At 35.9% G+C, this 13,740-nt stretch overlaps 1 protein-coding gene across 1 annotated transcript in view; it reads left to right on the top strand.

The window, feature by feature from the left end:
• Positions 1 to 2,949: 2,949 nt before the first annotated feature.
• The window catches only part of RASA1 (RAS p21 protein activator 1), a gene marked incomplete at both ends in the record, with an annotated part of 35,355 nt that continues 24,564 nt past the window's right edge, over positions 2,950 to 13,740 (top strand). Inside the window, 6 exons of the mRNA XM_029084484.1 lie at positions 2,950 to 3,099; positions 6,027 to 6,162; positions 7,028 to 7,098; positions 10,480 to 10,597; positions 11,662 to 11,693; positions 13,332 to 13,384. Coding sequence (XP_028940317.1) covers positions 2,950 to 3,099; positions 6,027 to 6,162; positions 7,028 to 7,098; positions 10,480 to 10,597; positions 11,662 to 11,693; positions 13,332 to 13,384 — 560 coding nt within the window. The remainder of the gene's footprint in view (positions 3,100 to 6,026; positions 6,163 to 7,027; positions 7,099 to 10,479; positions 10,598 to 11,661; positions 11,694 to 13,331; positions 13,385 to 13,740) is intronic.

Raw genomic sequence — 13,740 nt, 5'->3', positions numbered from 1 at the left:
TTATTTCCCGACAAGCATTTTGCATACTCTAATGGTTTCTTAAAAGCTTGTACTTCAGTGTGTATCCTGTTTTTTAAAGATGTGTGCTATCTGCAGAGGCTTCCTGAGGATATCACTTGAGCTGTTTTCTGCTATCATTGCTCAATATTGACTGCTCTACTGCCATTTGTGTCTTCGTATCAGTTGGTAGTTAAATTCAGGGTTAATGCTTATTTCTGTACCTAGTGGTATGGAGTAATTTGTGCAGTGCACTAATGCATAGCGAGCTGGAAAATAAGTGTCTTTCATATCAGCTGATAATACCTCAAATATGTGCTCAGTGACACTGAATTTAACTGCACTGAGCAGTTAACTAGAAATCTTTATTTCAGAAAATAAACCTTTTCTGAAATGGGGGAGCAAATACTTTAAACTCTGCTTCTACTTTATCTGGTAATGTCTTATTTTATGCTTGATATAAAGCTGTTGAATGGGAGATAATATATTTCAGTGTTAGAGGAAGTGATCTCCAATATGTGGGATATACCAGTAAACATATATTGTTGTCACCAGCAAGGTGGGCGTCCTCTTTGGTCAAAGCTTCTGATTTTAAAATTTGAGTACCCAAGTTTGTGCTATCATTGTGAATATGTGGGATATACCAGTAAACATATATTGCTGTCACCAGCAAGGTGGGTGTCCTCTTTGGTCAAAGCGTCTGATCTTAAAATTTGAGTACCCAAGTTTGTACTATCATTGTAAGAAATCCCAGTCCCTTACAGAAAAGTTGGTTTGCAACTAATCCTTCCTTTTTTTGATTTCCTAGTATACTTTTTATTAGTAATTTGCATTCTTATTAACACTCTCACCTTCTCCATTTCCAAAGCGTGGCTTTAGTTTTGGCATTGTAACACAACGTGTCTCTACTGTCATTAGAGTTAAGATTGTTTTTCTCAAGTGAGTGATAGATTTAAACAATTAAAAACTTAGTGAACCTATTGTTAGTTTAAAATAGACTTCATGGAATGCTGGTTTCAAAGAATTTCTTGATCAGGAAGGTTTCTTGGGTCTCTAGGGAGTTTCTTTACGAAAGTTGGTTTATCCAGAATAGCAAAGCCCGGTTGTTGTGACATGTGCTGGGAATAAACAGACTCGGGTGTCAGCCGTGCTGTGCACACTGACAAGCAGAATATTTCATCCTGGGGACTCCAAAATAGACAGTCTTGACTTTAATTTCCTAAAGGACCCTTCTGGCTGCTGTAGTATCACCCACTTTTTTGCAGACAGTCTTTGAGCGACAGGTTTCTGTCTGTGAGGCTGTGTCGCTGTGGAATGGAATGAGACAGGATCTCATGTGCTGTGTGTTGTACAGACAAAACAGAGCTTTTTCTGGTTAAACTTGTTTTTGATCAGGCTGAGGGAGAGAAGCAAAGGAGAGTTACACTAGCAAGCTCACAGCTCTGCCAGAGTAAACAGTATCTATGGTGGTGCTGCTTCTTCTGGTATACATGACATTTATTGGTTTAGTCTGTCTGATTTTCATTCTGATAAAAGCTCTCAAGACTTTTGCTTTCATTTTGTAGTAAAAAAAAAAAAAAAAAAAACTTTTGGGTAGATTTTTTCCAACACCCTGCTTTATCTATGGTGGTGCTGCTTCTTCTGGTATACATGACATTTATTGGTTTAGTCTGTCTGATTTTCATTCTGATAAAAGCTCTCAAGACTTTTGCTTTCATTTTTAAAAAAAAAAAAAAAAAAAAAAAAGCTTCTGGTCAGATTTTATCAACAGCCTAGCTGTTCATTTTTTTTTTGAACGCTAATCTGTGCAATTTTTTGTATTCTTGCATATATTAGTTCAAAAGGTTATTTACATATCTTTTCCAAAATGCACTTTTGTGAGTCTTGCAAGACGTATGTGAACTGTTAGAACTAAAAGGGAGATGGTCTGTAGTGGTAAATTATTTAAATTGTCTAAAATAGTGGCTGTATGGAAGCTGATGGTTTTTTGAGTGTAGAAATTAAAAGCTGAGTTAGGCATAGTTAGTTGATGGATGCACTGCTAGTAAATTATTACAGTATGTAGTTCCGGGACATGCTGTGGCTTTGTGAAGGTGATGAGAACATTGCTTGGCTTTATATTTGAATGGTGCTTTTCATTGCTGCTTTAAAAAACAAACAAACAAACAAAAAACCCCAAAACCTCAAAAACAACAAAACCCAAATAAAACAAAAAAACCCCACCTAATACTTGATCATTTGGAGTAGAATGAATGTTCTGGCAAAAGCTGAGTAATAAGTAAATAAACCAAGGTAAGGCTAATGAATGCTTGGATGATAACAGTCTAACCTTTACTTTAGACTGAAGTGTTTCTGTGTCATACTCTGCAGTCTGTGATTTTCCATGCAGGTGCATTTGCTTTTAATTGACAACGTATGGATTGTGATGAGGAAGACTTTTAGGGCTGGATGGTGATGTTGTGGCTGCTGTCATTCCAATTCAGTGAAGGCTTTGCTACAGCAATGTCTCTGTTTGTCAGCTGAGAAACAGGTTGTTACAATTCACTTCTCAATTCATGCTTTTGGAAAATCCAGCCTAAACTGAAATCTGTGTAGGCTCAAAATACAGCAGTCTTCCAAGTCACATCAGTCACCTCTGGTCCTGTTTATTTAAAATATGCAAATTAGGGAGGAGAGAAAAGCTAATGATATGTATAAAGACTCCGCCCCTTGGGCTTGTTCATTGAGAGAAGCAGGTTATCTGAAAAAGAATGCTGTCTTAAAAATATTATTTATTAGAAATAAATAAACTGGGAGGTTGAACATATAAAGATTTGCTAACTTTGAAACGGAAGTGTGGAGTTACATCAGTTTTGACTGAAAGCTTTTATTAGTTTCATAGGTCTATTCTGTGAAAATAAACAAAAAACCTTAAGTTCTTACTAAGGACACCAATTCTTACTCTTTTTTCAGGTGGTATCATGGAAAGCTTGACAGAACAATTGCAGAAGAACGTCTTCGACAAGCAGGAAAACCTGGAAGTTACCTTATTCGAGAGAGTGATCGGAGACCAGGTTCATTTGTGCTTTCATTCCTTAGTAAAACAAATGTCAATCATTTTAGGTGAGAATTAAATGTTTTATTTTTAAATACTGTGATCTGTTTACTTTCAATTTTACAACACAGAGTACAAACAGAAAACAGTCATTGTATTACAATGGAATATTTTTGTTTATTGTTGCATGGTACAAGTTTTTACTTATGTTTAATTGATTTAAAATACACTGCTTGATATTACTTTATAGGCTAAAGAAATGTGAGGAAACTAACAACATCTGGATAGAGAAACCAGTTTAAAGTGGTTTGAATAGACTTAAGGCAACATGGAAGTTTCATTAGTCAAGGAGATTGTTCCACAGTAGCCATTGTAGCTCACAGGACACAGTTAAAGTGTTAGCACATCTGGTTGCTTCCTTAATTTTAGGGGAACCTCCTCCAAAACAACCAGGAGTAAACAAAGAGATTAATTATTTAATAATCCAAAGGTTTGCTGGAAACAGCTTTCAGTATGTATTAGAATTACTTGATCTAAATACAAGTAGCTCTTTATCCAAAGTTGTAGCTAGGATTATTTTACCATTGCCAAACTGTGTACATTAGCAAGTTCATTTTCTTTAGAGTTAAGTGAGGTGTATTCTGAGAAGAGCCTGAAGGTTAGTCAGCAAGTGAAGTGCTGCAGTGTAATGTTCATCTTTACAGAATAGGAAAGCAAATGTTTCTTCAGCAGTAGAAGAAATCTTTGATAGCAGCAAACAAATTCAAAGCAAATTCCACAACTTCTGAAAGTGGGAATTATCCAGAATACCAGCGTATGAGCCACTATGTGCATGGTTCACACATGTAGTCAGTTTTTGGTTGCATCTGCTGTGTGATGAAGTGTGATTCAAAGGTTCTGATCTACCACTGGCATGAAGGCATAATTCTCTTAAGTGCAGAAAATATAGCACACAAATAGTGTGCTTCATGTTTGCTTCTTGCTCTCATGAGGCTCCACCTGGAGTGCTGTGTCCGGTCCTGAAGCCCCCAACACAAGAGAGACATGGACCTGTTAGAACAAGTCCAGAGGCCACGAGGATGATGTAAGGGCTGGAGCAGCTCTGCTGTGAGGACAGGCTGAGAGAGTTGGGGTTGTTCAGCCTGGAGAAGAGAAGGCTCCAGGGAGACCTTCTAGCAGCCTCCCAGTACCTGAAGGGGCTACAAGAAAGCTGGGGAAGGACATTTTACAAAGGCAGGTAGTGGTAGAACAAGGGGAAATGGCTTTAAACTGGAAGAGGGGAGGTTTAGATTAGACATTAGGAAGAAATTCTTCACTGTGAGGGTGGTCAGACAGTGCCCCAGGTTGGCCAGAGAAGCTGTGGCTGCTCCTCCCTGGAAGTGTTGAAGGCCAGGCTGGATGAGGCTTTGAGCAACCTGGTCTAGTGGAAGGTGTCCCTGCTGATGGCAGGGAGGTTGGGACTGGATGGTCTTTAAGGTCCCTTCCAACCCACATCATTCTGTGATTCTATGATCTCGCCATCTGACTTATCAATTTCAGCTTCTCAACTATACTGATAATTGTTTGGGAACTGATCACTGTGTAGTGGTAGCAGAAACATAACCTCGGCTTCTACTTGCTCACTAGTGCTGTTTTAGAGTCCTGGATTATTTTCAATACTGTCTCCTTTTGAAGCCAGTATCAGGCAGTTGACTTTTGAGTCATGCCCACCATAAAAGTGTTTCTGGCATCTCAGGTAGAAAATAGTCTAATGATTTCTGATTCCCTAAGGAAAAGGTCCTTACAATGTTTTCAAACCTTAAAGAATCTTTCATTGTGAGATCCATAAATACAGAGATAAATATCCAAAGGGAATTAATTTGTTAGTTAATACTGTTCTTCAGAGGTTGGACATGTTTTCAGTTTCATTCTTTTGACTGCCAAGTATAAATTTTTGTTTGTTATTAGGTAGGCAAGGGTTACACTCAAGAATATTGACAACCTTAAGAATGGCAGCCTTAAAGTAATTTCAAGCAAATACAGGGATGGATCTCCTATGTCCCACAGAGTAGAAGTGCTCTTTCCACCAAACCTTGATCTTTGCCAATTGCAGCCTACAAGAAATGGGTGAAACTTCCATTGCTAGACATTGTCCTTCATATTTTGTTTCCCAGGAGTGTTATTTTTCACATTAAACTCTCCTTAGATTTCTGTGCAACTGAAACTCAACATTTTACATGAAAGTTTCTTAAAATCTTTTACTTCTTTTGGTGTCTCTTGAAAGTTGCATACAGACATATATGCTCATGCATATGATTGATTTATAGCATGTGAATCTGTCAAAACTAATTTTTTTTCACTTAAGCATTACCTTTTTTTGGTGAATCAGAATGATGGAAACTACTGAAATGGTTTTGTAAGTTTTTTTTCCCATTAGTTAGCAAATTTTTGAGTATAACGAGATACTTTGATTATTCCAAAGTAATTTCTTAACTTCTAATATGGATGCTAAAATAACTGTAAGAAAGGGACTAATTTTTTAAGGTGTTTTTTCTGCATTGCATAATCAAGTGCAGTTATTTGTTGTTAAAATATTTTAATGCTTTGTTAAATTTATATAAGCCTGTTGTAAAAGGTGTATGTCCTGCATGATACAAGTAATAATGCTGCTTTGTCTCCTTAAGCGTTATTTCAGTTTTCCAGGACACTCACAATTACATTTTTCTGTTTAATTTCACTTTGTTCTGACAACTGTACTGGCTTTTCTGTGAATCAGCACTTCCTGTAAAGTCTTAAAGTACTAGTGTATAATGCAATATATATGCGTAATTTTTAATGAAATATTAATTAGCTGAGATTGACTTACATGTTTATAGGGATCTTGTAATACTGCACTTTGCTGAATGTAGACACTGCTTTAAAAATGAAACATAATCCTAATTTCCTTTTTCTTTAAAAAATAAAAATTTTGGTAGCAAAAAATTTTCTTAGGTAAGCTTCTTGTTTTTATTAACAGGATTATTGCCATGTGTGGGGACTATTACATCGGTGGACGTCGTTTTGCTTCACTCTCAGACCTAATTGGTTATTACAGTCATGTGTCCTGTTTGCTGAAAGGAGAAAAGCTCTTATTCCCAGTAGCACCTCCAGAGGCAAGTACTAAAATTTTTATTGTAAAATTTTTAAGTGTCATTTACATAAATGTTAGTAACTTTAATCACCATTCATTGTTTTCTTTGGAAAAAGCATTGTAGAAACTTTCCTGTAGTTCTACATAGGCTCAGCGTATGTTGAAGTATAAGAAATGTAAAAATGCATTCTTGCTGATACAAAGTAATGATAATAAAAAAAAAAGAAATTGCTATTTAATGAAAACTTGTAATGAGAAAACTGGCTGTCAGGTGGTGCAGTTATCTCTGAATGTAGTAATAGCTTTATAAGTAAAAAGAGATAAGCAAGAAAATGTGCAGTTCTTGACTACTAAAGAGCACCATTGTAATGTGACCTCTACTGTTCTGTAATATTTTGTGTATCTGACAATGGTTTCAAAATATACACCCTGAAAGTAACCAAAGTTTCTGAAAACGGGGCTTCTTTCACATGGCCATCCTTAAAACAATATAAGTTATTAAAATGAAACAAAGCACTGCATAATGCCCCTCCCCCCAAACAAAACCCAGATCCTAAGTAAAGATGGTTCTGAATGTTAAACTTCTGGGAATTTCCACTCTAAGTGGAAGAAAGTTTAAAAATGTACTTCTATGGGAATTACCTTATTGGTAATTTACTTTAATAGATCTACATTATCTGTCGTGCTACAAGATGAGACAAAACAAGGTCTCTTGTAGCTTTTCTAGCTCTCAGCGATTTTTAGCTTTGAAAATTTAAAACTGATGAGGGTGATGTAGGTCACTGTTACTAGTTCTTTGCCTCAGAATGGCGTAACACTGGGGAGAAGAATTCTACACTAAAAAAAGGGAAAAGTGTTATCTTTACTCTCTTCTCTTAAATCCATAGCCTGTAGAGGACAGAAGGAGAGTTCGAGCGATTCTACCTTACACCAAAGTGCCAGAAACTGATGAAATAAGGTATGTTTTAATAATAGCAGTTGTGAAATTCTCAAGACTGTTTATAAATACTAATGATTTAAGTAGGTGTTAATTGCAAATAATGTCCAGTTGCCATGTTCAATTTAACATTGTTAGGTTAAAGTATGATGCCTCTGTGTTCTTTTGTTGGAAATAGAAATGAGACTTTTTATTCTCGGTATATTTGTTTGTATTAATTGTAAGGGGAGTTACATTAGGTTTATAAAAGTAAAATTAGTAACGTTATAGTTTTGAAGTACATTTTATAAAGCCCTGTATTTTTCTCCAAGAGGGTAAATCTGAGTATAAGAATTTTGTGCAGAAATGCCTCATGTGAGTGTGTGAAATAAATGAGCTAGGCTTATTTTTTTTCCTGAACTGCCTGCAGAACAGAGTAGTAGCAGGTAAATAGTTCAAGCCAAACCAGTTCTGACCACTAGAAAGAGGATGTGAACACTGACTACTCAGAAATGTAAGAATGGAGTATTTAGTGCCTTCTTTGAAATAAGGAAAAAGGATCAGTGTTAAAAAAGCATTGCCTTTAAGAACATTAAAGTATTAATTTTCTTACCTATGCTTAAAACCTTGGTAACTGTTTTTTCTAAGTTCTTTTTATTTCCCTATCCATAAAATGAAGCAAGAATGATTCTCTCTTCCCTTCTCATCCCTCCTGCCTTTTGGAAAGGGTCTGTATTGAACAAATTAAACTTGTAAATGTGTAATCTCCCATAATTTTAAGATCTTAAAAAATTGCCAAATTGCAAGCATTTCTCTCATATTCTCATACTTTTCTGTTGACTGTTATTTCTTTTCTAGCAGAAATTCAGTAATTTCTTAGGGATGCCTGTTCTCCCCACTTCTTTTGCATTTTAATGAGATGCTACGTGGAAATGGAACAAAACCAACAGTGTTATATCCAATATAAGAAGATGTGGTTGCTTGGAATTGATACTGCTTTCTTGAGATGTCAGAATTTTATTGGTTTTTTTCTTCACATAGAAAAGTAGGAGATTGAAAGAGATTTATAGCAATTTCTGATCTGTCTAATGAGACAGTCTTGGTTTCATTAGTTAGTTTAGCACACAAATTGAATTCGGAATCGGCTTGGTTTTCGGAGTATTAGCCTAAGATACAGAGAAAGGGGGGGTGTGTGTATATGTATGTGCATATGCATCAGAGAGCAGTTTGGGTTGGAAGGGGCCTTTCAAGGCCATCTAGTCCAACCCCCCTGCAGTGAGGAGGGACACCTTCAATCAGATCAGGTTGCTCACAGCCCCATCCAACCTGACCTGGAATGTTTCCATGGATGGGGCTTCTGGATGGGGCTTCTACCACCTCTCTGGGCAACCCGGGCCAGTGTCTCACCACCCTCACTGTAAAAAACTTATTCTTTACATCTAGTCTAAACCTCACTTCTTTTAGTTTAAAACCATTTCCCCTTGACCTGTTGGTAAGGACCCTACTAAACCATTTGTCCCCCATCATTCTTACAAGCCCCATTTAAGTACTGAAAGGCCACAATAAGTTCTCCCTGGAGCCTTCTCTTCTCCAGGCTGAACAACCCAACTCTCTCAGCCTTTCTCTATAGGAGAGCTGTTCCATCCCTCTGGCCATTTCTGCAGCCTCCTCTGGACCCACTGCAACCGGGGTGAGGACTCGAGAGCTGGACACAGCACTGCAGGTTGGGTCTCAAAGGGCAGAATCCCCTCCCTCGATGCGCTGGCCGTGCTTCTTGTGGTGAAGCCCAGGATGCAGTTGGCCTCCTGGGCTGCAAGGGCACATTGCCAGCTCATGTCCAGCTTTTCATCCATCAACACCCCCAAATATGAGAAAAAGTACAAGAACTTTATATCTGCATTGGGGTGGAAATGTATCCGAAGGCTCACAGTCCAGTCCTATCTGAGCTCTTTAAAGAAATCTGTGAGGATATTAATCTTTGAGATTGTTTTTCTCAACAGATGAGAAGGTGGTGAGACAGGGAAGGGACTGTCTAATTGCATATTTTGAGTAAGGCCTTCCTACTATGTTTAAGAAAAAAAAACGAAGATAGATTCAGTCCACAAAGTGCATTATTGCACCTACCAACACAAGAGGAAAATTATTATTATTACTTTGTTATCACAGCAATAAAATTGTAGAAAATTATACATTTTCTCCCTCTTTTAGGATAAAGCTGAAATGCAAAGTTCTGTGCTAGAGTTTTGAGATCCACATGGCTAGACTAGTTCTCTTGGTATCATAGCTGGGGCTAAAGTCCTCAGTTTGTTCTAGGTCAAATTCATGTGCTCTTGAAGACTTTATGCACTTCAGAGAATCTTGACTTAAAATTTTAAGATCATAACTCATATTTAGAACGTTTGAAGTTTTACAAGGTTAGTTTCAGCCTGTGTTTGATTCAGTAACTTAATGTATAGCTCTTTGTAATAGAGGCGATAGAGAATGTTCGTGCTGTCTGTTGCCCATTCTTAGGATCTGGGTTCATTAGCAGCTGAAGTTATTCTGTGTTTTCAATAGTCATTTGTTGGTTTTGGATTGGTTTGTCTTTTTTTTTAGTTCTTACTGTTTGCTTTGTGCTTGAGTTAACACCTTTTCTGTTAGTCAGCCTCAAATGAGAGAAATATTGTAGAAATTTGGTATGTGGTTTTGAACTGATACAGTAGTTAATGGGCTTCAATACTTTATTGCTGTTTCCTGTACCATGATGTATTGTCAGGACTGGATTGAGCAGTCTTGTTGTACTCAGGTGAAAGGTTTTCATATGACCTGAGCTTGGGATAACACTTAAGGGGTGACTTCCACTAACCTTCCAGACATGAAAGTCCCTTAGACATGTTAATGCTTCTTATTTATCCTTTTCCTGTAGTTAATTGTGTGACTTCTCTGATACTGTTCTGCACTCTCTCTGTAGCACTTATGTTCATTTGTGAGAACAAAGAATAACTATTCCACAGGCTTTTATTATACAAGATTAATTTTCAATGAAAGGAGTATTATTTTCTTATAGACTATTAAGGGTATCTCTGGTTCTTCTACTTGTGTTTAGTATTTGATCCCTCTTGATAAAAAGACATTATTACTATCTTTTAATATTGTTGTGGTGCTATTTTTGTTTAATACATCCTTAGCACACTTTAAAGTTGACAGAACTGAAGTATTTAGTAGATACTAAATGTAAATCAAAAGTATAAAAACTCATATATAATAGCCATTTAAACTGTGAGGAAAAATACACATGGTGTGCTTGGGGTATCAATTAATGCATTTTTCATAAATGATTTTTCTCAAATATTTTGCTGAAATTTTACTCAGGAATTCATTGTGTTCACAAACCTTATATTATGGTTGTATCTCTGATTTAAATCTTGCTGTAACTTTCTTCAGTTTCCTTAAAGGAGACATGTTTATTGTCCATAACGAATTGGAAGATGGCTGGATGTGGGTTACAAACCTACGGACTGATGAACAAGGTCTTATTGTAGAAGACTTGGTAGAAGAAGTGGTAAGTAATTTTTATATTAAAATTTCTTAGATAAATTAGATTTTTTTTGGTAAAATAATAATGTGATTAAACCAAAGCTAGTGGTATTTAATTGCCTGTGTTCTAGTTATGCACTTTTCTAAAGCTAGTAATTGGCTTTACTAGTTTTAAAATAATATAAGAAACCTCTAAGCCTAATTGAATATCAAAAAAGTGCTTATCCACATGTTGTCCAAAGAGAAGTACAAATGAATGGTAAATTTACTAGGCAGTTTCCTAAGCTCAACTGTCCTGGTAAAGAGTCTGCTATTAATTTAATTACATTTCTTTCTTGTATTTGCCATGAAACGTTCACAAACGGTACAGAATGTAATTTTGCATTGTGGTAGATCTTTCTCTTTTGTTAAGGATAAAATGTGGGTTAAAAAAAAAGTATTGATGAGTTAATTATACCTTGAAAGGCTTGTGTGGGCTCAGGAAACAAGCCAGGTGACCTGCAGATAATTCAGTTACTGAAGGGGAACAGATGGTTTAATATACTTCAGAAGGAGGGAAAAAAAAATAAATAAAAATATTATTTATTTATTCATTTATTTTAACGAGCTCAGCATTGCTTTGGAGTCAAATATTATCAAATATTTTTGATAATATTTTCCTGCATGGTGCATGTGTTTTGCTAATTGCAGCGTTACCTGCAAATGCTTCTCACAGATCTGTGTCGGGATGTGAATGATTAAATTGCAGTGGCAGTACTAGACTATTGAATTGTAGACATGTATGTCAGTGGTTAAGTGAACCCTAGGAAAGCTGAGATTTTAAGAAGTTACCTCCTCTAAAGAAGGACTTGATACATGACAGAAACAACCCTCTGAAATAACGTGTTTTGGCTGAATTTCCACTTAGTGAATGAAGAGGAAAAGTTCTTTTCATAGAACTGCAGTATAAGCCCTTTAGTTCAAAAATGTCTCAGATTTTTTAGTGGTTTTTTCTACAGAAGATTTTAACCTATTAAGTTTATTTAAAAAAAAAAAAAAAACCTGAGCTGTACTGTTCTCATGCACTTAATATATTAATTTTCTCATTAGGGAAGAGAAGAAGATCCACATGAAGGCAAAATGTAAGGATTTTTGTTTTGTTATTAAAAGCAATCTGTAACTGTTTGTAAACTTCAGCTGTGAGATTTCCCAGCTTTTGGAGAGGGTGAACCAAAGGGGCCTTTTTTTTTTCTCATTTCAATACTTTTTTCTATACTAGCTGCTAAAGATGCATGGATAATTAATCTGAAAGTCCTGTAATAGGTATGCCTATTGCTAGTGGATTTTGCAGTGTTAAAATCTTAGATGAGTCCCTGTATGATCACTTTCAAAACACGCACAATGTAGTGTTTCTTGAGCATAGTGTTTGCCTTAAAGGTAAACTTTTTCCAGATCTACAGAACTCTAAATACTGGAGAGAGGGCAAAGTATCATTAGAGAAATGATAGTGTCATAGTTAGAGCTTATATCTGTTGGCATCGTGCAATAACACTTAAACTTTAAAGAGAAAGCCGGAGGACTCTTAAGATTTGTTCTATTTGCTTAAATACTTAAATTTTTTTAAAAGATTGAATATGATGTAGAATCAATAATGTATTGATATCAAGCTGTTGATAGAATATTTTCAGTAGTAAAGATGAACGTCAAAAGAAAATTGCAGAAGATTTTCTAGTGGCTTGATTATTTCATCTGTCCTCCATTTGCTTGCCATATTTGCACCTGCTGCTTCTCCTCTGTTGCCCAGTTTCTGGTCAAGAGGCTGATGGCTTCAGGAGACATTTCATGCTATCTTAATAGAAGAAAGAAAATCGCTGGTGTGTTTGTTGTTTGTTTACTGTTTGCTAGTGTTCTGCTAGTAATTTTGGCAGTAGGGATGCCTTAAAATATAGGATTCTGTGTTTATTTGTTCGTGAAGTAGTTTGTAGCAGATGTTTGGAGCTTCGATACTGTCTGTCCATAGTTATTTGTGCTACTCAGAGGAATCCTAGTGAGACAGAAATTCCTTCAGACATTCCAGTAGCCAGAATTTATCCTCTAAACATAGTATAGAAGGAAAGTTAGAACTCGAACTCTTTTCTGATGCATAAAAAGGCCTTATTTTTAGCTTTCTCTTAAAGGACAGAATAAGTTATCAATTCCAGCATGTCAAACTGTTCTGTATAATTGAAAGTATCAGGCTGAAACTGGACAGATGCTGCTGAACTTTTTTTAGGGCAGTGCTCTGACACAGGACTCTGGGAAGATACAAGGTGTGAGATCAAAGCAGTTTGCATTCAGTAGTCTAACAAAGCTAGGTTTTATTTCCACAGCTTCTGGCAAAATTGGATTTTTCTGTTTAGTGTGTAACCTTTTTGAGCTTTGGATTTCAAGATTCAAGTAAATTGCTCTATGAGATTGACTTTAATGCCTATCAAATTATCTACTGTTTAGGCAATTCATTTTCATCTCTAAACACAGCTGGATTTGAACATTAACTCCAAGTGTTGGACATTTTTATTTGAATGAATTTATTTATATACCTGTTAATGCTAAGTTTTTTTTCATGCTGTTGGTAGAACAGAATCATTAAGTACTATAATTATTGATTATCTCATCTATATGTATTAGGTTGTTTTAAATAAAGATCAATTCATAGGTGCCAGAGCCTTGGATGTCACCACAACCAAAAAAAAGAGAGCTGGTAGTCTTGCTTTCTAATTTTTCTCTTCATCTTTGTTAAGATGGTTCCATGGGAAGATCTCCAAACAAGAGGCTTACAATTTGCTGATGACAGGTACTTGTATCTCTGATCGAAATACAGTGGTAGTGAAATGGCACAAAGTGATCTTATTTGTATTGAACTGTGGCAAAACTTCCCTTTAGGTGAGAACATACACGAGTGTCTTAATCTCATCAACCCCACCATGGTTGTTACCAGAGTAAAATACTACATTGGAAGGAAACTACTGTAGCTCTGTATATTGAATATTTTTCTCAAGTACAGTTAATTTAATAATTTTTATTGAAATTATATAAAAATTAATATATATGTAATAAATTATTTAACTTATTGATGTCTTCATCAAAATACTATGGAGAATATGCTTTTATATACCTAAAGGAAAATATATTACAAACTTTTCTTAGCGC

The sequence above is a fragment of the Antrostomus carolinensis genome, unplaced genomic scaffold (assembly GCF_000700745.2).
Source record: "Antrostomus carolinensis isolate BGI_N321 unplaced genomic scaffold, ASM70074v2 scaffold15324, whole genome shotgun sequence".
In the NCBI taxonomy this organism is placed as follows: domain Eukaryota; kingdom Metazoa; phylum Chordata; class Aves; order Caprimulgiformes; family Caprimulgidae; genus Antrostomus; species Antrostomus carolinensis.
Note: the sequence above shows the minus strand (reverse complement) of the source record. Positions and strands in the feature narration are given on the sequence as shown.